Source organism: Nicotiana tabacum, chromosome 1 (assembly GCF_000715075.1).
Source record: "Nicotiana tabacum cultivar K326 chromosome 1, ASM71507v2, whole genome shotgun sequence".
In the NCBI taxonomy this organism is placed as follows: Eukaryota; Viridiplantae; Streptophyta; class Magnoliopsida; order Solanales; family Solanaceae; genus Nicotiana; species Nicotiana tabacum.
The window spans coordinates 76,569,620-76,595,143 of NC_134080.1; the positions used below are offsets into that span (position 1 = coordinate 76,569,620).

Genomic DNA, 25,524 nt, shown 5'->3' on the forward strand with positions numbered 1-25,524 from the left:
CAACTTAAGCGTCTAAATCAAGAGCCCAAGGATCCAAGTCATTCCAAAATATTTCCGAAACGAAACCAACCATCCCCGCAAGTCATAAACCACAAATACGGAAAGTTCCAAAAAAGGAAACGGGGCTCAAATACACAAAATGACTGGTCGGATAGTCACATAAATATTCGGAGAGATCCCATTTCTAACCAAGAAATTAATTTTTCTGGTACCAAATATTAGTCTGTGAAATAATAGTCACAGACTCATCAAATATTGTGCTGAGGACAGGCACAATTCAGTGTATCAATATCAATTCCAAGACAAGGTGGCTGAATAGTTCCATCTTGGTACCAATATCCAACCTTTTGTTGGCAAATTTAGATACGAAATTGTCAAGCATTTCAGGTGTAACACCAGGCATAACGACCACATGAGCCATATCTCTTTCACATGAGAGCTTCCATTTAAGAATAAACTCTGTGTCCATAGGTCTCTAGAAAACGACTGTGATGCTAAGCTCATTCAGCATCGCGGTAGCTAATTCCTGACTTACAAAGGATTTCCTTAAAATAACGAGCATTTCTGAGGCATATCTTCTTGAAGTGTCAAATATATAACACTTTTTGCTCAACCGTACAATAAGAAAACTGGTGCATGACCACCTCTCTGATATAGTGGTATCTGTAGAAGCAATATACTCAATATTTGTAGTCTGTAGAGAGTATGTCACCGTGCTTTCATTTCTTCTTGCTATTTGTAGGAGTTTTTCCGTTCTTAAAACTCAACTATCAGTTATAATACTTAATTAATGCTATAGGGCAATAGGTGGGTACTTTGAATGCTTACTAGCCAACAAAATTCAACTCTTCTTGTTCGATATTTTTTGGTAATTTGGATCAGCTCAATAATTAATATTGGTGATATTTCATAAGATATGGTAAGATAGTCATCGTCATGGATCGTTGAACAGTTAAAAAGAGTTTCACAAGTTAAGAATGAAAAAAAATGTATACGTATTCCACGTTTATACCAAATCACATAAATTTATTATGGTTACGTAACCAATCAAGTAAGAATATATATTACCTATGTTTATGTAACAAATTCACTAGTTTTTTTATTTTTCAAATATTTGGTTGGAGTATACATTCATATGAACTTTTAGTGTATTTTCCTGGAAAGCATATGCACAGAATACAGATACAAGAAAAGGGTTCTCTTGTCTCTTGCGAAAATGGATGACAAATGTGACTTTATTATTAAAAAGAAAAAGAAGGAAAAGCTTCATTCAAAATTTGGAATTTGATGAAATAGCAGCTGGCTAAGTAAAGTTTATTTGTTTTTTGGGCTACAAAAGCACGTAAGGCCTAGAATTAGCTTTGGACCCCTTAGGTCTCTTTACTTCTTAAGGCCTCTACACTTTGATTATGATTTCTGCTAATTGGACTTGGAGACCCAAATTCTACGTAATAATAAATGGGCTGAAAATTTGTGCTCAAAACCTCACGGAACTCAGCAACTAACGTGAAAATGGCGTGTAGTAGCCACTACATAAGGGTGTATTTAATTTTTATCCACTATTTAAAATGCTTATCAAAAATAGCCACTACTAAGGGGGAAAAGACACAATTACCCTTTCTCTATTTCTTGTATAATCCCAAAATCGACGAAAACCCTTATTTCATTCGTTCAGAGTTCTGAGTTTCTTCATCTTCCTCGTATGCAAACTGCAATCTCAGTTAAACTTCTGCTCCTTCATCTTCTCCGTCATCTTCATCTTCATCTTCTCCGTCATCTTCTGTCCTTCATCTTCTCCGTCATCTTCGTTTTTCTTTATTTGTAAGTTGGTTCAATGCCGTGTGAAGTATGTGTGAAATTTCAAAAATTAGCATTATATGTTGATTCAGTGTAGTATATTTTGTGTGATTCTGTTTTTGATAAATTTTTAGTGTGTGAAATTTGAAATGTGTTTGTGGTTGATTCAATATATTTGATTATGTAGGTATATTTCATAAAAATAGTCGTAGAAATTCATAAGCTTACTGATTATGAATTTTCAGTTAACTGTGTTCATTAAATGTAAAGAAGAAACGACATTAAATTTTGTAGTTGGAATTCAAAGTTAAGGACTGATTGTCCTTAACTTTTGCACATGAAACTTGAAGTTAAGGACAAAGTGTCCTTAACTTTGGATGTTGAAAGTATATGTTAAGGATTGTATTTCCTTAACCTATGCACTTACAATTTAAAGTTAAGGACTGATTGTCCTTAACTTTTGTACATGAAACTTGAAGTTAAGGACTAAGTGTCCTTAACTTTGGATGTTGAAAGTATAAGTTAAGGACCGTATTTCCTTAACCTTTTCATTTACAATTTAAAGTTAAGGACTTATTGTCCTTAACTTTTGTACATGAAACTTGAAGTTAAGGACTAAGTGTCCTTAACTTTGGAAGTTGAAAGTATAAGTTAAGGACTGTATTTCTTTAACGTTTGCACTTAAAATTTAAAGTTAAGGATTGTATTTGCTTAACTTTTAAACTTGAAATTTTAAGTTAAGTCCTAATCTTTATTTGTTTTTCCTTCTTTTCTAGTGTTATAATGGAAGGCGATCATTTTTTTGATTTTGACGATTGGCGTAATTTTCTGGTATATTGGAAAGGAGATTTTCAATATAAGGAAACAATTAAAAGTTTTCTGTCGAATAGCCAATGGAAGAAATTGAGGGAAAATATGTTTGGCAACTTCTTCAGATTACAAAGTGTGAAGTTCTCGGGTAAACTTATGCACTGTGTATTGCTTTCTGAAATTGTTAGTAATGAACCTGATTCGATGACCTTCAAGGTATTTGACCGCGATATTAAGTTTACTCGTGATGCATTCCATATTATTACTGGTTTGAAGTCTTATTCGTCGCTTGACATGAAAGGTTTAAATGAGCAAGAGAATAGGCTTTTAAGAGTCTATTTCCCTGGAAAGGACAAAATTGAGTTGGCTGATTTGTATAGTTTTATTTCTAGTCGCCCACATGGTACAACTTCATCATTTGCTGGCAGTGATGATGATGCTTTGAAGTTGGCAACACTCTATTTTGTTGAGTCGGTTTTGATGGGCAAGAGGAAAAATAGGAATGTGTCGGAGCAAATAATGAAAATTGTTGACGATGATGCACTTTGCGCTTCCTTCAACTGGGGCTCTCTTGCTTATGAGACGCTATTAAAATCATTGAAGAGTTGCTTGAAATCAAATGAGAATGATGTTCAGAAGGAGAAAGAGAAAGAAAAAGATATTGATAGCTACACTTTAGTTGGCTTTCCTTTTGCGTTTTGTGTCTGGATTATGGAAGTACTTCCTATTTTCCAAGAGAAACAATTTGTGAACTTCAAAGAAGTTGGTTATCCTCGAATGTTATGTTATTCTGAAATGAAGTCTCCACAATTTGATTCTCTTTGTAGAAAATATTTCCATAATAAAAAAGTAAGTTAATGTAATTACTATCTCTTTTTTTGTTTATTTGTTTTAGTTATGTATACTTATGTTTAGTTTTTCTTATATAATAGGTGTTTAAGTTGATTGAGGTGTCACCCTTTATTTCCGTGGAAGAAGAAGATACACAACCTCTTTGTGTGGAGGAGCCAGTTTCACAAGATCAAGGCTCAAGGTCTTCTTCCACACAATTTGACGAAGACGTACTTAAGGAAATTGTTAGAGTATGTGTTTCTGCCTTTGAATAGTATTAGTTTTTTATTTGATTATTTCTTGCTTACGAACACCTTTTTTTTATATTATGTTTTTTGATTCAGAGATTATCAGAGAGTTTTAAGAAGGATTTGCAAGCAGAAGTTACCAGAGTTAATCAGAAAATTGTTGTATCAGAAAAAAAGATTGAGAACGAAATCAAGGTAATTTCAGTTAGTCCAACTTTAGGATTTTGTGTCCTTAAATTTTGAACTTGGAATTGAAAGATAAGGACTTCTTGTCCTTAACTTTTGAACTTTGAAATGAAACTTAAGGACATCATGTTCTTAAGTTTTGAACTTGGAATTCAAAGTTAAGGACTTCTTGTCCTTAACTTTTGAACTTGGAGTTCAAACTTAAGGATTGCATTTCCTTAAGTTTTGAACTTTAAGTTCAAACTTAAGGACTGCCTGTCCTTAAGTTTTAAACATGTCCTTCTCTTTGTAACTTAGTTGCTTTCTCAGGATTTAAAGAAAACTCTAGGATCAAAGCTTGATACTTTGATGAACATGTTTGGGAAAGTTGATCAGATGAACACAGATAGAGAATCTAGTGTTCCAATTAGAAAATATGGAGTTGATGATCATTGTCGTGCTACTGAGCGTACTGGCATATTCAACCAAGATGCAGGTGGTGTTGAACGTGATTATATGGATGTGCATGCAGAGGGTCAGTATGAAAAAGAATTTAGAGATGCACATCTAGATGATGAAACTGAAATTGTTACTGATATTGGGAAAGGTTAGTTATAGATTTTGATTTTGATTTTCGTTGAAATGTATATTCAATAGATTAATACATATAAACTATGCATGTGCATGCAGAAGTTTGTGGAGTGCCGGAGAAAATTTGTAGAGTTTGTGGATTGCAATCACAGGAGGATTTAACAAGTCCATTGGGGACAAGTGTCAGCGAGATTGTATGCAAATACTTAGAAGGAACGTATGATCTCTCTACACCGCTATCATACAAAGAAAAATTTGGAGTTCAAACTTGTGCCAGTCAAGGTTAGATAAAATTTTTATTATATATTGTATCTTTATTTCATTATATATTGTATCTTTTGAAGCAGCAAGCGAAGAAGCTGGAGTGCAGTATCAAGAGAAAACTGGACTACAATCTCAAGACATAGGCAGAAGTGAGATTGGTTCCAAATCTATAGATGCAACTTGTGATGATGATGATGTAGGTGGAATGTTCTTGGATATTGCAAATGGTTAGGTAGTGCTTTTTTAATTTTATATATGTTTGTTTTAATTAAAGATTATTAACATGTTAGCTGTTGTAAATATTTTTGTAGAATCTTGTCAACAAGCATCTAAAGATCATGGTGAACAACTGCAAGATAAAGAAAATGTGGAATTGCAAGAAAAAGAAAATGTTGCACGCAATATTTTAGCTGAGTTGTCTCTTGAAAAAACACAAGAAGGTACTGCGGAGAAGACAGGTACTGATTGTGCCCTAATTATTATATGTACAATTGAAATTTTGTCTCTTCATTTGACCTGTTGCAGAAAACTAATATGAATATGTATATATATATATATATATATATATATAGTGTCGCCAGCAGAGGAAAACAAAGAGGACACCAATGATGACAATCTTAACCAATATACAAGGAAAAGAAAGAGAGACAGTATTGGTTATGATGGTCCGTCATTTTCTCTTCTTACTCCTACTCCTCCAAGTATACAAATGGACATTGATGCGACTTTGACTATGGAGGGTGAAGGAAATGTTGAAGAAGAACTTTGTCGAGGTAAAAGGAACAAGAAGTTAAGCTGGCAGTTGAAATCTCCTTTTGATAAGGAAGGAAAAGCAGTAAGTTCCAAGGCAGACAATCAAAATACTCTGAAGAGTTCAGGTTGGATAAAATCAACCTATACTCGTAGGTGTATTTTTCATTATGCCAAAGAAGATGAAAAATTAGTGAAGAAATTCATTGTGTGGTTGGGCAAGGAGAAAAGGAGAGGTCGCAAAAAAGAGTAAGTCTCTTAATGTGTTTCACTACATCCTTAACTTCTGTGATTGTAAGACTAATTTTAGGACTAACTGTCCTTAACTTATAGATTCAAGTTTAAAACTTAAGGACTTCTTGTCCTTAAGTTTGAATTCAAAATTCATAAGCTAAGGACATGCAGTCCTTAAGTTTGAGTATCAAATTCAAAAGCTAAGGACACTTGGTCCTTAAGTTATAGATTAAAGTTTTCAAAATTCTAACTTGACATTTTCAAAATTTTCAGGGGACAAATTGATTTATATGCTGATGATAATAGTTTGAGGAAAAAACCATACAAATTGTATCATCAAAAAATCAGTAGCAAAATGTTTTTCCTTGAGCTTTCAGATAACAAATTTGTTCTTGATGATAAGGTTAGATAATTCACAAGGCATTTATTTTTTCTATTATTAATTTATCATTTTTTTCATTATTTTATGACTGATTTGTTATTGATTTGTTTTATTTTTTTGCCTTTTTATGAAGCATATTGACATTGCTCTCTATTATCTGAGAAAGAAGGAATTCTACCACCCTCGCGATCATCATTTTCGATGCACAACTACTGATGTTCTTTTTGATAATTATATGACACTTGTGTATAAAGATTTCAGTGAAGATGCTAGTGATGAGTTTTGGTGTACTGGTGATAATCAGTTATTTCTGACACCATATGTGTGGGGGGACAGCCGTAGATGTGGAATTGCATGGACTGAGGGTGACAAAATCTTTTTTCCATGTCGGCTTCCTTCAGAAGATGATGAAGCTGTGACACACTTTTTGTTGGGAGTATTGGACTTGAATCAAAAAAAGATTGATGTATATGATTCCATATACAGTGAGTCATATGAAGCAGGAATGAACTACATGCAAATGTATGCACGCATGATCCCCCATTTGCTAAAGTTCTCACAGTTTGACAAAAATCACAAGTCTTTTGGGAATGTCTTCAACAAATTTGATATACAGTGGCAAAGATCACCACACCAAACTGGATCGTACGTGTTATTATTTGTTATATTATTTATATGTACTTAAGATTTATTGTTTAATTCACTGCATATCTTACATTTCTCTTAGGACTGATTGTGGTGCATTCCTGGTCAAATTAGCCGAGTTGCTGATGATTGGAAAGGACGTGCAGCAATTCCAATCCGAAGACATAAAAGACTTTCGAAAAGAACTTGCTGCAAATCTTTGGGCACATGGTGAATGGAAAAGAAATTCTAGTTATGATACTCCACCAGAAAATGTTGGTGATGATTATGAGAGTGAAAATCAAACATTTTGTCCAAAGAAGTTGTAAAGAAATTGTGGTGTTATTTTTGTATAAAATTGCTGTAAAGGTGACATCGGAATTATGCCAGTTTAGGATAGTTCTGAAATATTCTGTAAATTTGTGAAAAGGCACTTATATTTTGTTTTGTTGGCATAGCGTAATTTTTTGTAACAGCTATGCAAAATTACAATTTCAAAAGTTATGTCAAGGCATTTTGTTATTTATTTCGTTGTTTCTCTCAACTGTTGATTTGTCCATTGAGTTCGTTAGTATTTGTTCATGACTAAGTGTAAGTGAACTTCAAATTCAAAGTTAATGACCAAATGTCCTTAACTTTTGAACTTGAAATTCAAAGTTAAGAACCGACAATCCTTAAGTTTTGAACATGGGACTATAACTTAAGGACCTCATGTCCTTAACTTTTGAACTTGTATTTCAAACTTAAGGACTCCTGTAGTTAATGACAAACAGTCCTCAAGTTTTTAACATGGGACTATAACTTAAGGACCTATGTCCTTAACGTTTGAACTTAAAATTCAAAGTTAAGGACAGACAGTCCTCAAGTTTTTAACATGGGACTATAACTTAAGGACCTCATGTCCTTAACGTTTGAACTTAAAATTTAAAGTTAAGGACAGACAGTCCTTAAGTTTTTAACTTGTATTTCAAACTTAAGGACTCATGTGGTTAATGACAAACAGTCCTCAAGTTTTTAACATGGGACTATAACTTAAGGACCTATGTCCTTAACGTTTGAACTTAAAATTCAAAGTTAAGGACAGACAGTCCTCAAGTTTTTAACATGGGACTATAACTTAAGGACCTCATGTCCTTAACGTTTGAACTTAAAATTCAAAGTTAAGGACAGACAGTCCTCAAGTTTTTAACATGGGACTATAACTTAAGGACCTCATGTCCTTAACGTTTGAACTTAAAATTTAAAGTTAAGGACAGACAGTCCTTAAGTTTTTAACTTGTATTTCAAACTTAAGGACTCTTGTAGTTAATGACAAACAGTCCTCAAGTTTTTAACATGGGACTATAACTTAAGGACCTATGTCCTTAACGTTTGAACTTAAAATTCAAAGTTAAGGACAGACAGTCCTCAAGTTTTTAACATGGGACTATAACTTAAGGACCTCATGTCCTTAACGTTTGAACTTAAAATTTAAAGTTAAGGACAGACAGTCCTTAAGTATTTAACTTGTATTTCAAACTTAAGGACTCCTGTAGTTAATGACAAACAGTCCTCAAGTTTTTAACATGGGACTATAACTTAAGGACCTCATATCCTTAACTTTTGAACTTGAAATTCAAAGTTAAGGATAGACAGTCCTTAAGTTTTTAACATGGGACTATAACTTAAGGACCTCATGTCCTTAACTTTTGAACTTGAAATTCAAAGTTAAGGACAGACAGTCATTACGTTTTTAATATGGGACTATAACTTAAGGACCTCATGTCCTTAACGTTTGAACTTAAAATTCAAAGTTAAGGACAGACAGTCCTTAAGTTTTTAACATGAGACTATAACTTAAGGACCTCATGTCCTTAACTTTTGAACTTGAAATTCAAAGTTAAGGACAGACAGTCATTACGTTTTCAAAATTGCAAGTTGAACTTACTGACTCCTGTTAATAACTTTTAATTGTTGAACTCAAAAGAAATTAAAAGAACGTAACAAGATATAAATATTGAAAATCTAGGCATCCGCTCAAATTAGAATAATAATGAATACAATCTATAGAAAAAACTTAAAAGAGTCGATAAACATAAGTGTATATTTCTACTCTTCTCTATGCTTTCTTGAAAATGGATGGAGTGCCGGAGAATATATACAAGCTGTTCTATTATGACCAATTCTTCTGCAACGACCACATTTGAATGTTATTTTTGATGGCTCGGTAGCAGGAATATGCCTTTTCTTTTGCCTTCTACCTGGTGGCACTTTGAAATCTGGAGGTTTAACAATTTGTGACTTAACACTCTCTGGTACAATCCATGAATCAGTATATCCTACAGGATGTATTTGTCTTTCATATGTTTTCAACCAAGATTCCTTTAAGTACCAGTGCGAACAAAAGTCAGACTTCTTGATGTTTCTCTTCTCGATAGTTGCAATTGCATGTATGCATGGTAATTCATCAAGTTGAAATTGAAAACAATCACATGTTCTTTTGTTTAAGTCCACCAAGAAAGTTATTCCTTCTTCTTCAACTCTAGAACGCCATGAATCAACAGGGAAGACCTTCAATGTTGAAAAATTATAAGTTAGTACATTATGTTAAAAAATGTCAAAATCATAATATAAACATAAAACATAATACTTACGTTCAAAGTAAATGCTAAATCTATTCTGTTCTTCAATTCCTCCTCTACCCAACAAGAAACATCATAAAATGTTCCTTCTGCTTTATTTCTTCTTTCATAAAACCAATGTTGTAGCTTCACTTGAATGAAATCCATCATTCTTAGTATAGGCAGCTCCCTTGCTTCTAATAGCACTGAATTTATCGACTCAACTATATTTGTTGTGAGCATGTCATATCTTCGTTGTGGACTACAAGAACGTGCCCATCTTTCCGGTGGTTCTTCCATCAAGTAGTCATAAGTTTTCTTATCTACATTTGCAATATCTGACATGTATATGTCAAATTCTTTACGCTTGTATACTCTTGCAGCACTTTGAAAAGGTTTTATGACCTCACTTTTCACCTTTCTTCGCTTTAGGTTCTGCTCCAAATGATAGATGCAAATCCCATGATGGCTTTCAGGATATACCTTTACAATGCCATTTGCAATAGCTTGATGCCTGTCTGATAAAAAAATCAAATTCTCACGGCTCCCAATTGCATTGCGAAGCTGACTAAAGTACCACTCATATGAATTGTTGTTTTCAGATTCTGCTATTCCAAAGGCTAATGGGAAAATTTGGTTATTTGCATCTTTTGAAACTGAAATCATTAAAACACCACGATATTTTGACTTCAAAAAAGTCGCATCAATAGCAATCACTGGTCTACAATGATTCCAACCAGCTATCGATGATCCATATGCGTAAAACATATAAAGAAACCTGAAAATACAATATAAAACAAGGTTAAAATACCCGAAGTTTAGGACAGTCAGTCCTTAACTTACATTTACAAGTTATAAAGTTAAGGACATGCTGTCCTTAACTTTTATTTCAAAGTTCAAAACTTAAGGACTGGAAGTCCTTAACTTTTAATTACAAGTTCAAAACTTAAGGATAGGCAGTCCTCAACTTCTGGTTATAACTCAAAAGTTAACAAGGCTAAAGACAGCATGTCCTAAATTGTTTACATGTTGTTGTCGTCTATCTTTATGTTAGTATAAGTTCCCGGGTTTTTACTTGTCATCATATACAAGTATGAACACAATAATTCATAATTTTCTATGGGACTTCCTCTTATTAAAGCGGAAGCATGTTGAATAGCACGCCACGCCTTGTGATATCCAATGTCTAGTCCATGCAATTTTTGCATCTCTGCCATGACAAAAGCTGGTGTAACTTCAAATCTTGGGTCCCGAAGATTATCGATAATGTAACCACTAATCAACTTTGAAGTAGCATGCCTTTGATCTGCTTTCCTAGTGTTAACAGAGCAGTCATGCTTTTTCTCAAGCTTTACTATCTTGAATAATGTTGAGTCTTTAATTCTGAAAGCACGCACACACCAACGACACCTATCATTATTGCATGTCAACGAATATCTTGTTGATCTTGATCTAACAACTTTGAATTCAAAATGTCCTTTGATTGCTACATTAGAAAAACAATTAATTATGCTCTTCTTCTTGTCAAATACTGATCCGACTTTTATTTGATCCAAAGAAGCATTTTCTCTTAATATCATAGTTGGGGATTCTTTTTGTTTCAAATTTGATCTTCGTTTAGTTATTTGAGTGCAGGTTTTGTCAGCAACTACTTCGATTACCGGTGCACTCTCTAAGACTTGATTACCCAAAGCTTGTTCGTTGTCAATCTCTATAATGCTTTGTCCTTCTACTTGAATAGAATCAAATATTTGATGCACCTCTTCATTTAATGGTTGAGCTTCAACCATATCTACTTCAACTATCTGTTGGCATCGCTCTTGATTGTCATGTTAAGTTTTTGTGTTGGCATGTTCATTGCTTGTTGATGCAAAAACTCTTTCCGAAATATCAACTATGAAACGACAGCTCTTGAAGAGTGAATGAGTTTTTAGAAACTCTATACATGTGTGAAGATCTAAATCTTTGGATACAAGCATTCCTTTGCTTGTTCCAAGGTTGATATCAAACCATATCACTATTTCAAACTTTTCACTATCCAATTCAATAAGCTCAAAAATCTGTTTAACAAAATCTTCAAATTGAATTGACTCAGGTGCTAGGAAAAGCTTTGTTTGATGATCAAGATATTTATAGTCTTCAGTCCATCTACCATTAAAAGCAACTATTATGTATATTGTTTCCATCCTACAAGTCAAGAGAATGGGAAACAAAGGACATACGTTATAAAACAATCCTTGTAGAATTAAGAACAGGTGTACTGTAAGTGCAAGACCAAGATAAGGACTGTCTGTCCTAAACATTTAAACATGTAATTAAAGTTAAGGACTGCCAGTCCTTAACATTTAAACATGTAATTAAAGTTAAGAACTGTCAGTCCTTTAACATTTAAACATGTAATTAAAGTTAAGAACTGTCAGTCCTTAACATTTAAACATGGAATTAAATGTTAAGGACTGCCAGTCCTTAAGTTTTAAACATGGAATTAAAAGTTAAGGACTGTCAGTCCTTAACTTTTGAACAAGAAATTAAAAGCTAAGGACTGTCAGTCCTTAACATTTAAACATGGAATTAAAAGTTAAGGACTGCCAGTCCTTAACTTTTAAAGATGGAATTAAAACTTAAGGATTGCTAGTCCTTAACTTTTGAACCAGAAATTAAAAGCTAAGGACTGTCTGTCCTTTAACATTTAAACATGGAATTAAAAGTTAAGGACTGTCAGTCCTTAACATTTAAACATGGAATTAAAACTTAAGGATTGCTAGTCCTTAACTTTTGAACCAGAAATTAAAAGCTAAGGACTGTCTGTCCTTTAACATTTAAACATGGAATTAAAAGTTAAGGACTGTCAGTCCTTAACATTTAAACATGGAATTAAAACTTAAGGATTGCTAGTCCTTAACTTTTGAACCAGAAATTAAAAGCTAAGGACTGTCTGTCCTTTAACATTTAAACATGGAATTAAAATTAAAAGTTAAGGACTGCCAGTCCTTAACATTTAAACATGGAATTAAAACTTAAGGATTGCTAGTCCTTAACTTTTGAACCAGAAATTAAAAGCTAAGGACTGCCTGTCCTTTAACATTTAAACATGGAATTAAAAGTTAAGGACTGCTAGTCCTTAACATTTAAACAAGTATTTAAGAGTTAAGGACTGTCTGTCCTTAACATTTGAACCAGAAATTAAAACATACAATTTGAAACTCAAGCTACAGGACTTTGTATACAGAAGAACAACAACAAAGTGAAGGACATTTTGTCCTTAAGTTTTTTTATTCAATTTGCAAAATGAGGCCAGTAGAATCAAAGTTAAGGACATAGTGTTCTTATTTTTTTGAATTCAATTTCCAAAATGAAGACACTATGTCCGGAATACAGAATTATCATAGGAGGCGGTGTCTATAAATTTATCAATCCAGAAATTCAAAAAAAATCAAATTCTTATCTAATATATAATCAAAACAATACAGATCTAAAAAAGTATAACTATAGCGAAATAAAAATTGATAGAAACACATGAAATTACAACTTACTGTTTATCTATGTTGTTTTTTTTGGATTAGATTGCTGAATTTTTGAAATCGGGAAGAGAAATGGTGGTTCGTCCTCAGTTGATCGCCGTTGCTGCTGTTTCTCGCTTCTTCTCTTTGTGTTACTGCTGCTTGTGTTGATAGCGTAGGTATAAGTAATACCAGAAGGGTATTTTCGTCCAGTCAGGTATAAGCCTTTTAAAAGGAGTGGCTAAAGTCTAAATACATTGAAAATAGTGGCTTTAAAATAAAAGCCACAACTTTTAGTGGCTATTTGTGCCGTTCGCCCGCAACTAACTGCTCAAATCTCATTTAACTCCCTCTTCCCCTAAATAAAAATAGTGAAATAATAATAATATAGAAAAAAATTATTGTAATGAGAAAGATTGAGAAAAATAAAAAGAGAATAAAGAGTTTAATGGGATTCTTAGCTCCCGTTTGGTCATAGAAAGATTGAATATATATTTTCAAGTTTCAAAATCTAGTGGACCAGCTTTTGGGTGAAATTTTTTCTTTCAATGATAAAAGCTCAATATTTTTTCAAGTAAAATACATGTTCAAACACAAAATTAAAACTCTTTTTTTCAAGTTTCAAACAAATTTATGTCCAAACGCTAATTCAAATTTTGGTCAATACGAGGTGCCAAGATCTTTTGAAATTTGGGCTTTATTTTATTCTCAGGATGAGGTACCTCTTTTTGTATCTACTTCTTTATAGCAGATTTCTTTCAATTGTGTCACACCAAAATTATTTCATGTCTCGTAAAAATCCTGATTTATTGCTTGCTTCACTCAAAAATAAATCAATAATTTAACTTGACCTATTGATATGATGCACTAGGCATCATCGCATTGTTCTTAGCTAAATACCACCATTTTATTGCATATGACTTTTGATGCTACATCAATTTGGAAGGCTCATTTCCTTTCTCGACTTATATTTAGTCGCATGTCGGAAATTTCTTATCCATATTGCAAATGTCCCTACTCCCTACCCTAAATGGTTGTTTCCTCAAGAGACAATTTTATAGTTTTCTCTCCCATTTGTATTCGGCAATTTCCCACTACAGATGAAATTAGGAAACATTTGGTTGGCGGGATAAAGGATAACAATTCCAAAATAAAATATTAGTGTATTTTATTTCCTGTTTGGTTAAGGGTATTAATTAATTTTGAAAATTATTTTTGTATTAAAATAGCGGGATTAGCTATTCCATATAAAAAGTTGGATATTCTTGTCTGTCTCATTCTGGTAACCAAAGGAGTAGTTTCCATTTTCGTCCTTGTCTGTCCATTTTCACTAAAAAAATGAAAACAAACAAGGGAAAAAATGCTACAAGGATCTTGACAAAGGAAACAATATATTCCATTACAGATACTAATGGAATCAAATACTCAATATTTGTAGAAATATCTTCGATTATTGGGGGAAACTCGATATAATCCTAATATCAAATCAGGATTAACTAGGATAGAAATAAAGAATTATGTGGAACTCTTTCTTGGTGTCTAAGGTAATAACTATAAAAGGTCGTATGCTGTTATAGAATGCTAACCAAAACATCAGCCAACGATGTCCAATTTGATAGAAGTAGAGGTGGCAAAATGGTTTAAAAAAATAGTTATCCACCCATATTATTCATCAAAAAGTTGGTTGGATAATAAATCATTTAAAAACGGATCGAATATGGAAAAAGAACCATATTATCCACTTAGAAAATGGTTAACCAAATGGATAACTAATGTGTTTAATTTTTATATTTGTAAAGCCTCAAATTGAAGTTCCTCAAGTTTGGAAGATAAGGAATTCGCTCATAAGTGATCATATTTAAGAAGTCATGGATATTATGGATATCCATATTATCCACAGGATAAACCCTTTTATCAGTCTTAAATACGGTTGGGTCGGGTCGGATAACTTATCCGGTTTTTCAATTATCCGTTTTGACCTGCTCATATCTGACCCGCCAATTTGCTACCCCTAGATAGAAGTGACAATAATGTATATTATCATAAATGTGTGTGCTCAATTAACATGTCTCCTCTCTCGATTTTGTGGGGTCCATCCCATGATTTAAGGCTTTGATAAAGACTTCTAAGTCTCTTTCTTTGAAATTGGTAGCCATCGTTTCTGCATTGTCAAATATGGTAGGCATGCAGAAGGAAAATGTCAAGTGTAGTAGGCGATGTTTTGCCTATAAAAGGAGATCTTCGGCTCTCATTTCTAACACACCAAAATCTCAGACAATACATCAAAGTGAGAGAGAGCAAGGTATTCCACAGACTATAAGAAAATAGTCTGTGAAGAAAAATAGAGCGTGAGAGATATTGTAGTGAGATAGAAAAAGCAAAAGAGTATTTTTTCTTTTGAGGGTGTAGTGGTCTTAGGAGTATTTGTACTCGTTACTAGACAGTGTAAAATTCTCCGCTATAATGATATAAGTTGCTCTTCTTGGCTGTGGTTTTTTCCCTTATTTAGAAGGGTTTCCACGTAAAATCTTGGTGTCATTATTGCTGCATTTCTATTCTTGCTGATTTAACCATAACTTAGTGTTCTGCATTTATTACTAATACCGTGAATATTATTTTTACGGGGTTTATTCCCAACAGATTTTTATTCTCCAAAAACAAAATAAAAAAAGATTTTAAAAGAATAACGATATAAAAAGAAATCATTCTAATGCAAGTACCCACATATGTATCAGTGCCTTGACTTCTCGAGCAAGCAAGTAGCACAATTTTTTTCATAAATATTGAAGGCTCCCTTCCTTAATATTGCAACAAATTTTCACAAAAGATGTACTAAATAACGTACACGATTCTACATTGGTGGACTATGCAATTATTAGACATCATGAACAATTTATTTTGGGGAAAGTAACATTAATGCAGCAGAATGTCCAGTTTCACTTATGTGCTGTCTATGGTAAGCATACAGTACATGACAGGAAGAATCTATGGGAGGAGATGCTAATATCAGTGGTCAATATAAGGAGTCCCTGCCTTATAATGGAGAACTTTAATGCAATTCTAACTAGTGAAGATAGAATCAATAGAAATCATGTACAGGAGATGAAGACAAGGGAATTTAAACAATTCTTAGTGGATGCTAAAGTAAATGAATTGAAGATAGTAGGGAGAAAATACACGTGGACTAATAACCATGTGCACAGTAAAATTGATAGAATTTTGGTAAATGCTGAATGGATACAAATGTGGCCTAACATGGAGGGGATATCTATGAATCCTGGATTCTCTGATCATTGCCCTCTAAGCGTAAAGTTTGATACAAGTGGCCAAGCTGGAGGGAAACCTTTCAAGTTCTTGAATTGCCTAGTAAACTTGCAGTTTTTTGAAGGTACAATGCAGAGGGGATGGGAGCTTGGGAAGAACAGACAAACAATGTTGACAGTTTGGAACAAACTTAAGAAATTAAAAGGTCCACTTAAGCAGATGAATAAAGAGAAGTTCAATAGCATTGATAGTAAGATACAGGAGGCTAGAGAAAGATTAGAAAGTATACAGAACCAAATGAGATGTCTTGATTAAGGAGAAATGCAGATTGAACTGGAAAGAACTACAAAATTGGAGCTGGAGAAATGGATAATGGTGGAGGAGAGTATTATGAAACAGAAGTCCAGAGTACAGTGGCTTAATTTGGGAGATTTTAATACAGTTTTTTATCATGCTTGTATGAAAAATAGACAAGCAAGGAATAACATTGGCAGGCTAACTGACAGTAATGGGGATATAATGCAAAGTCCTGAAGAGGTGAAGGCAGAAATTCTAAATTTTGATAGGGGACTACTTGGTAGTTCAGCTACACAACTACCAATGATCAACTATGACATAATGAAGAATGGCAATGTGTTGAACATGAGTCAACAACTACAGTTAATCAGACCAGTCAGTAGGGAAGAAGTGAAGCAAGCTTTATTGGGCATTAATGACAACAAGGCACCAGGGTGTGATGGATATAACTCCTACTTCTTTAAAAAGACATGGCATATTGTGGGAGAGGAAATAACTGCAGCAGTTCAAGACTTCTTTGAGAATGCTGACATGTGTAAAGCCATTAACTGCACAACAATCACACTGATTCCAAAAATCCAGAATCCAACAAACATAAGAGACTTCAGACCTATTTCATGTTGTACAGTTTTATACAAGCTCATCTCTAAAGTGATAACCACAAGAATGCAAGGAGTAATGGATAGACTGGTGGATAACTGTCAAGCTGTTTTTGTTCCTAGAAGGCTGATTACAGATAACATTTTGATGAGTCATGAGCTAGTGAAAGGTTATAGAAGGAAGAGTATCTCCCCTAGATGTATGCTTAAGATTGACATGCAAACAACATATGACTCTGTGGAGTGGAGTTACATAGAACAAGTGTTAAGGTCACTGAATTTTCCAGAAATATTTGTGAGATAGATAATGGCTTGCATCAGTACAGTGACTTATTCAGTTCTAATAAACAGCAGAACAATAGATCCTTTTGAGGCAAAAAAGGGGCTCAGGCAGGGGGATCCTCTCTCACCATTCTTATTTGTTTTAGCTATGGAATACCTGAGCAGGTCATTGAAGACTTTGAAGGAAGACAAGAAGTTTAAATATCATCCCAGGTGTGCCAAGTTTAACATAGTGCAACTGGGGTTTGTGGATGATTTACTACTGTTTTTTAGAGGGATGTGCAATCTGTGCAGATACTGCATCAGCATTTTCAGAAATTCTCTGTAGCATCAGGAGTGGTTGCTAATCCAAACAAGAGTTGCATCTATTTTGGAGGGGTAAATCAGTTGACTCAACAACAAATTATGGATATTCTTGGATATAAAAAAGGGAGAATTGCCTTTCAGATATCTAGGAGTTCCATTGAGTACTAAGAGACTATCAGCTATACAATGTAAACCACTAATTGAGAAAATATTGCACAGAATTCAGAACTGGACAACAAAGTATTTATCATATGCAGGTAGAGCAGTCCAAGTAAAGAGTGTGTTGTTTGCCATCCAAACATTCTGGGCACAGATCTTTATACTGCCTAAGAAGGTTATACAATTCATAGAGACCATTTGTAGAAGGCTTCTGTGGACAGGAGATGCTGAACCAACAAAGAAGGCCTTGATAGCTTGGGAAAGACTTTGCTCACCTAAGGTTGCAGGGGGATTGAACTTCATAGATGTGGCATTATGGAATGAAGCTGCTATCTGCAAACTGCTATGGAATATATGTACTAGAAAGGAGAAGCTATGGGTTCATTGGGTACACACTTACTATGTCAAAGGCCAAGCAGTGTGGAGTGTAGAACCAAAGAATGCTTCCTAGGCAATTCAGAAGATATTTCAAGCTAAGGAGTATTTTACTAAGGCTGGAATGAATGAAGATGATGTCCAGCTAATGGAGAAATGCCCAATCAGGGGAATTTACAGATCACTACAAGGTGTATTTCAAAAAGTAACATGGAGGAAACAAGTGTGCAATAAACAAGGACAACCAAAATGGATATTCATATAGAAGCTAGCAATACATCAGAGGCTAGCTACCAAAGACAGTCTGATACGATGGGGGATAGATATAGATCAAACATGTGTCAAGACCCTAACCCCGAACCCGGTCGTGATGGCGCCTCTCGTGAAGACAAGGCCAGCCAGACCAAAAGAGAACACCTCACTTAAATAAATAAATACCATAAATAGTTCTAAAACAAGATATAATAGCCATAATTTGCGGAAATAACGATAATAATAGTAGAAACCATCCCGACACAGCCCTAACTAGGGTGTCACAAGTCATGAGCAACTAATAAATTCGGATATCAGTCTACTAGATACGAAATCTGATACAGAAGTTCAAGAACATAAAAATAGTAAGATAAGGGAGGCACGGGGGCTGCGGACGCCAACAGCTACCACGTAGTCTCCAAAAACACTGCCTGGACTGGGAGGATCAGCACTCAGGAGCGGACTCTGTGATGCCTGAATCTGCACACACGGTGCAGGGAGTAATGTGAGTACTCTGACTCCGTGAGTAATAATCATAAATAATGGCTGAAAGCAAGAAAATACGTAAAGGCACAAAAAAATTCTATATCAAGCAGTAAGATCATTTAAAGCAGTAAATCCATGAAGAAGTCAAATGAAATTCCTTTAAACTAAGTAAAACAGGTAATTTAGCAGGTAAATAACAAGTAGAAATACGCCCCTCGGGCATAGTAACAATCGCTCAGAACAGTATCAGCCCCTCAGGCTCACGCTCAGTACAGTATCAGCCCCTCGGGCTCACTCTCAGATCATGATGGGTACCCGCGCTCACTGTGGGTGTGCAGACTCCGGAGGGGCCCCTTACGGCCCAAGCGCTATATCAAGCAACCTCGTGGCATCATCTCTCGGCACTCGGCCTCATATCACCCGGCACTCGGCCTCACATCACTCAAGTCACCCCGTGGAATATAAAGTATCTCAGGACCTCAGCCTCATATCACTCAGCATATCCTCATATATGGCCCTCGGCCTCACTCAGTCCGAAAATCATCACAAGCCCCTCGGGCATTCGTAAAACAGTAGTTCTCAGCCCAAAACATCATTTAGAAATATCATTTAAGTTTCAGATCTGAGTAAAGGTGGCTGAGTTCGTAAAATAGTAGATACCAACAGGACTGAGTTCAAATTATAAGTCAAAACAGTGAGGAAACAGTGATAAAAATCCCCGAAGGATTCAAATAGTTGGCACAAAACCCATATATGGCAATCAGCCCAAATCATGATGATAACAAATAAGTTTCTGTCAAATATGTGGTAAAATCATCGATCGGGACGGACCAAGTCACAATCCCCAGTAATTAAAGACCCCACACTCATCATCCAGCGCGTGTCTCACCTCAATATAGCACTACAATGTGCTATCCGGGGTTTCCAACCCTCAGGACATCATTTACAATCATTACTCACCTCGAACCGGCTACAACTCTAGCTCGCGATGCCTTTGCCCCTCGAATCGGCCTCCACGCACGTCAAATCTATCCAAAATCAGAACGAATACATTACAATATGCTAAGGGAACAAAACCCAAGCGAAAACAATCGAAAAATATCGAAAATCCTGAAATTAGCAAAATCCGAGCCCCGGGCCCACTTCTCAAAACTCGGAAATTTTCACATCTTTAGATTCCTTATCACCCCACGAGTTCATACATACCAAAAGTTCTCAATTCCGATCTCAAATGGTCCTTCAAATCCCAATTCAAAAGTTCAAAATCACAAGCCCTAGTTCTTCCATTTTTAGCTTAAGTTCCAAGAATTTCTAGGTTAATTTCACAATAGATTCGAGTTTTAGGTTCGAAAATCTTACCTCCTATCAATTCTCCTTAAATCCTTCTTTAATCACCTTCACAAAGCTCTCAAAATACTCAACTATGGAGGAAAAATGGCTCAAAATTGCAGATAAAATTACTTATAAACTTTTTGCTCAGGGGTTTTCGCATCTGCGATCCCACTACCGCTCCTACAGTACCGCTTTTACAGTAATTCCTCCATATCTACGAAAATCACTTAGGGGGCCAGGTTTCGCATCTGCAGTCCACGAGCCGCATCTGCGACTCCGCAGGTGCGGTACATATGCCGCATCTGCGGTCCCTGGCTATTCTTCCCAAACCGCTTCTGTGGCTCTTTTTCTGCATGTGCGGAACCACACCTGCTGTCCCCAATCCGCAGGTGCGGAAATACCAGAAGCAGCAACTTCTGAGATCTCTTAAGTCCAAAATCTTCCCGTTAACCATCTGAATTCACCCTGAGGCCCCCGGGACCTCAACCAAAAGCACCAACATGTCCCAATACCTTATTCAAACTTTTTCCAATGATTAAATCACCTCAAACAACATCAAATTACCCGAAACACATCGGATTCAAGCCTAGTTTTTGAGAAATCTTCCGATAATACATTTTTGATTGAAAACCCAACCAAACCACGTCCGAATGACCTGAATTTTGCACACACATCCCAAATGACACAACGAAGCTATTGCAACTCTCAAAATTCGATTCCGACCCTCGGATCAAAATCTCACCTACCAACCGGAAATCGCCAAAATACTAACTTCGTCAATTCAAGCCTAATTCTACACCAGACCTCCGAAACCAATTCCGATCACACTCCAAAGTCATAAATCACCTCCCGAAGCTAAACGAACCATCAAAACTCACATCCGAGCCCTCTAACACATAATTCAACACACAATTGACTTTTCCAACTTAAACCTTCTTAAAAGAGACTAAGTGTCTCATTTCTTACCAAATCCTCTCCGAACTCATTCTAATCAACCCGATCACCTAAAACATGAATAACGAAGCATAAAGAAGCAGAAATGGGGGAAAATGGAGCGGTAACTCATGAGACGACTGGCCGGGTCGTCACATCCTCCCCAACTTAAATAAACGTTCGTCCTCGAATGAGTTAAGAAACATACCTGAAACCTCGAATAGGTGAGGATATCTGCTCCGCATCTCCCGCTCGGTCTCCCAGGTAGCCTCCTCTACGGCCGACCTCTCCACTGCACTTTCACTGAAGCTATATCCTTTGACCTCAACTTCCGAACCTGACGACCCAAAATAGCTATTGGCTCCACATCATAGGTTAAATCATCATCCAATTGAACCGTGCTGAAGTCCAAAACATGAGATGGATCCCCAATATACTTCCGGAGCATAGAAACATGAAATACCGGATGCACACTCGACAAGATGAGTGGCAAAACAAGCTCATAACCACCTACCCGATCCTCCGAAGTACCTCAAAAGGCCCAATCGACCGCAGACTCAACTTTCCTTTCTTCCCAAATCTCATAACACCCTTCATGGGCAAAACCTTCATCAGACCTTCTTACCAACCATGTAGGACACATCTCGGACCTTCCGGTCCGCATAAATCTTCTGTCGTGACTACGTTGTACGAAGCCTCTCCTGAATCACCTTCACCTTCTCTAAGGCATCCTGAACCAAATCTGTCCCCAATAGCCTAGCCTCTGTGAGCACGTGATTTTTGCCTCGCATGAATTACTCCCATAGAATTCCCAAAATTAGGATTTTTCTTTTAAGTATTTGATTTTAGGAATTATTGCATGATTTTGTGTTTGTTTGCATTTTTGTGTTCATGTTTAATTTATTTAATGTATAAAAATACAAAAATAGGTTGCATTAGAATTTAGGGTCCTATTTTATATTTTAGGCTAACTAGTTAATTAATGTTATAAAAAATGAAAGAAAATGACAAAAATAGTTCATTTTGCATTTTAGCTTTTGAATTTTTATAGTTTTCTCTTAATTTAGGATCTAGTTAATTTTGGAGAAGCAATTAGTCTATTAATTTAGTTTTGAAATTTAGTTAGATTTTACCTTTTAATTGGTAATTATAAATAACAAAATCTGAACATGAAAAAAATGAAATAAAAAAGAGAGTTCTAATAAAAGACCCAATTTTAGGCCAACCCACCAAATACCCATCCAAAACCACCCAAATACCCGGCCCATACCCGTTCCTACCCGGTTCAGCCCCCTTCTCATCAAAACGACCCCGTTTAATTTGAGTTCAATCTGGGCCGTCGAGGTTCCAAGATCCAACGGTGGGGAAGCTGGGGTCATTTGACATATATATGTCCGAACAAGACCCCGTCCCCCCCTCATCGTCTCTCATCTTCCCCAGTTCAGAGAACACCCCACCAAACCCTAGCGCCGCCCTAACTTTCCACCGTCTCCAGCCGGCGGCGCCAGCCCCAATCGACCCCAAATTCACACCATAGAACCTCCATAACTCCCTCATACCAAATCTCTAATTGTTTTCCCTTAAATATGTCCAGAACTTCTCGAATCTTAAATCTGAATTCGAACCCTAAAAGTCTAAAATTATTTTCCATCAAACCCAGTGGCATGCATGATCATAGGGTGCTGTTTCTTTCGAGTTTTGAAGTTTTGATTCAAGAAAAACTGATGTCGTTCAGTTGTTCTTGACAAAGAACAAATGATCGACATTAGTTTTGTTAATTCAATGTCTCTGATGGGTCTTTGATTTCTGATTTGGTAAGTGTTTTCATCTTTTGTTTGTTTCATCTTCTTTTCCTCTTCCTCTCTTTAGTTAGATTTTTTTTACTCTGTCTGAAAGCTCGACCAATTTTCTGAGTTTAAATTGTTTCTGTTCGTTTGTTCCCTTCTGTTTAATTTTCAAATCGTAAAAGCTGTTTCTCTGATTTTTTTTGGTCCGTTAAGTTTTTTTTAGTTGCATCATTTGAACCCCTGATTCTCCTATTTTTTTGTTTAGTCATCTAGTTTAACTTATATAGGTTTATTCTGGTTTAATAAATTAGTTAATTCCATGATCACTTGTGTTTAGTAATCAGTCAATTAGTGTAGGTTTTAGTTTTCGAAATCATCTGAGTGTTTTTCCCTTTGTTTGTTTACTGATTTGATTTTGTTTCATTTTACTGTTTGGGCTTTGAATCCATTTCAGACCTCACTCTAAGGGGTTGATTTAGGTCATTGGGTTAGAATTGAGTCCATATTTGGTTTAACGATTGGGTCAATTTGACCCATGACCCATGGGTTTCGGGGGTAAATAACCGGGGTCTTAAAGGGTAGATTAGGAAATTTAGGTGAGAGAATCTCTTTTAACTGATTGAGGAAGCTTCCTAGAAGCTGGGGTGGGGACTAATGTGAAATTTGATTTCTGAACCTAAGGCTATCTAAGCAAGAATGAAAATATCAAAAGGGTAAAAGTGCAAAAAACTGAATTCATTCTGCTGCCCTAAAAGTTTGCCTATAAAGGCACCCTTTCTTCAGGCTCAAGGCAGAGATTTTAGGGACTGAAAAATTCTGAAAAGTTAGAAATGGCTAGATTTAAAAAGCTTCGAAAGATAATACTAAGATCCCTGCATTTTGGAAAGCTGAGAATTCTGTTTGGTTTTAGTGTTCTTTGATTTCATTGGTTAGCTGAAATTTGTGAAAGTTTCAAAGACCTTGCACTTGGTTAAAATGGCTTGAGTTTTGGATTTTAAAGCCTGGTTTTGAGCTGCTGTCATAATCCTGTTTCATTGCTGGTTTTAAATTGATTTCTGTTGCTGCTTGATTGCTAATTTCTTCACCTCTTCTGTTTTCCCTGTTCATTACCAGGTATTTCCTCAAACTATTGTCAACAAGTGACTAAGAACATGTATTTCAAGTTGAGGCCTGACTGAATACAAGTTGTTTTGAATGTCATTTCATTTGTTTTCCTCTATTTCTTTAATGTTCTGTAATAAGTCCTGAATTATACATGTTATCTTAGCTATCTCATGTCTTTAGTATGCTGCATAAATGAACTTGTGCTCTCTAAGAGTTTGGGTGTTGATTTTTGGATTCAAGCAAATTGTGCTAGTTCCCCAGATTTTGTTACTGATGATATTGAAAAAGAGTTAATTGGGTTGAAGTTTCAGGTTGTGTTTGTAAGTTTAGCTTAGGTTTGAACTCAAGCATGAATATTTGTCGATTTAATTATCAGTGTAGTTAAAGTTGAGCATATGATTTTAGTAGCTTTTGAAATTTCCTTACGTTCCATTTAGTGTGGAGTGATGAAGCTTATCATGTTGTTGTTGGGTGCGATTGGCATTTTCGTTGCTGGCAAGGACTCGATATTGAGTCCTGATCCTCAGCTGTGACTTTGGCAAGGTTTGGGTTTCTTGAGCCTGGACTTTGAAATCATTAGCAAGGGAGGACGATATACCATTGCTACTCGGGCTTGTTTCTTGAGCCCAGTAGTTCGTTTGTTTACTGCTAGATTTTCTTAACAGCAGATTTGATCCAAAAATGCATAAAAGATAAAATTGGAAACTCAGTTAGTTGATGTACTTGATTAGTTTAAATTCAGAAGTTTAAAGGGTAATTTGATTTCGTGTTTCATATAGCAATAGTTGATTTGCGTTTAATTGGTTTTGCAAATTGTTTGGCTCTAAGCGTTGGGCCTAATGCTGGCCCAGCTTATGAATGTTTATCTTTTTGATTTAATTACATGTCCCCATGTCACTTGGTGTTTGTCATCTCACTAAATCTTGGGCTAATTTTGGGCCCAAGCTTGAAGAGGCCGGCAAAAGGGGATCATATACTTTACACCAATTGGGTCTGCTTTGTCGAACCCAGTCCTTTGTTTAGTAGTTGTTGGTGAAGCAACTTCTCTTTAGATAATTGGTCATTCAGCACAAGGTCCGTTAGATGATAAGTAGGTTCGAACCTTGAGTCAAAAATGATTAGAATTCTATTAAGCCTTCCTTAATTAATTAGGTCCTTAATTAGTCGAGGTGTATCGTGCCAAATAAAATCTCAAAATGCATGGCCCTCTTTTATTTATTTTTAATTACTAGAAATCGAGGTAAGCCATTTAGTTGAATTTTTCGTGGCCCTCACAAATTTGAAAGTGCGTAGTTGCTTTAGGCGCATTATTCTAATAATATTACCTTCCTAAACTCGGGTGTGCATTTCATGTGACCCAAATCCAAATCTCAACAACGTTGAATAAGATGTGTTTCGGATTGCGGGTGCATTTCATGTAGCACGATCCAAAGACATGATGTAAATGACGTTAAATCTTCTTTTAAATTAATTAAAAACGGGTAATAAGTTAAAAATTGTACCATAGGTTAAAACATGTATTAAAATCAGATAATATATTGATTATAATGGT

General features: G+C 35.4%; 2 protein-coding genes across 2 annotated transcripts; one reads left to right on the forward strand and one right to left on the reverse strand.

Moving 5' to 3' along the window:
• Positions 1–8,784: 8,784 nt before the first annotated feature.
• Positions 8,785–11,086, reverse strand: LOC142162908 (uncharacterized). The gene is made up of 3 exons (XM_075220012.1): positions 10,323–11,086; positions 9,330–10,074; positions 8,785–9,057 (listed from the first exon to the last, which is right to left on the reverse strand). Exons 1-3 carry the CDS (start codon positions 11,084–11,086, stop codon positions 8,785–8,787), a joined length of 1,782 nt encoding a protein of 593 aa, XP_075076113.1.
• A 5,295-nt stretch (positions 11,087–16,381) lies between these two features.
• LOC107763904 (uncharacterized) lies at positions 16,382–24,505 on the forward strand. Its single transcript, XM_075220018.1, has 6 exons — positions 16,382–17,251; positions 17,512–17,695; positions 17,802–18,091; positions 23,982–24,007; positions 24,136–24,292; positions 24,410–24,505. Exons 1-6 carry the CDS (start codon positions 16,382–16,384, stop codon positions 24,503–24,505), a joined length of 1,623 nt encoding a protein of 540 aa, XP_075076119.1.
• Positions 24,506–25,524: the final 1,019 nt, after the last annotated feature.

What these genes read in the sequence shown, in the direction of transcription:
- LOC107763904 (XM_075220018.1), top strand. Translation starts at nt 16,382, where the DNA reads ATGCAGATTGAACTGGAAAGAACTACAAAATTGGAGCTGGAGAAATGG. An exon ending in TGAATTTTCCAGAAATATTT is followed by an intron (nt 17,252 to 17,511) that starts GTGAGATAGATA and finishes ACTGTTTTTTAG; the next exon opens with AGGGATGTGCAATCTGTGCA. An exon ending in TGCCTTTCAGATATCTAGGA is followed by an intron (nt 17,696 to 17,801) that starts GTTCCATTGAGT and finishes TATCATATGCAG; the next exon opens with GTAGAGCAGTCCAAGTAAAG.
- LOC142162908 (XM_075220012.1), bottom strand. Translation starts at nt 11,086, where the DNA reads ATGGTTGAAGCTCAACCATTAAATGAAGAGGTGCATCAAATATTTGAT. An exon ending in AAGATAGACGACAACAACAT is followed by an intron (nt 10,075 to 10,322) that starts GTAAACAATTTA and finishes TTGTATTTTCAG; the next exon opens with GTTTCTTTATATGTTTTACG. An exon ending in ATTTAGCATTTACTTTGAAC is followed by an intron (nt 9,058 to 9,329) that starts GTAAGTATTATG and finishes TGGTACTTAAAG; the next exon opens with GAATCTTGGTTGAAAACATA.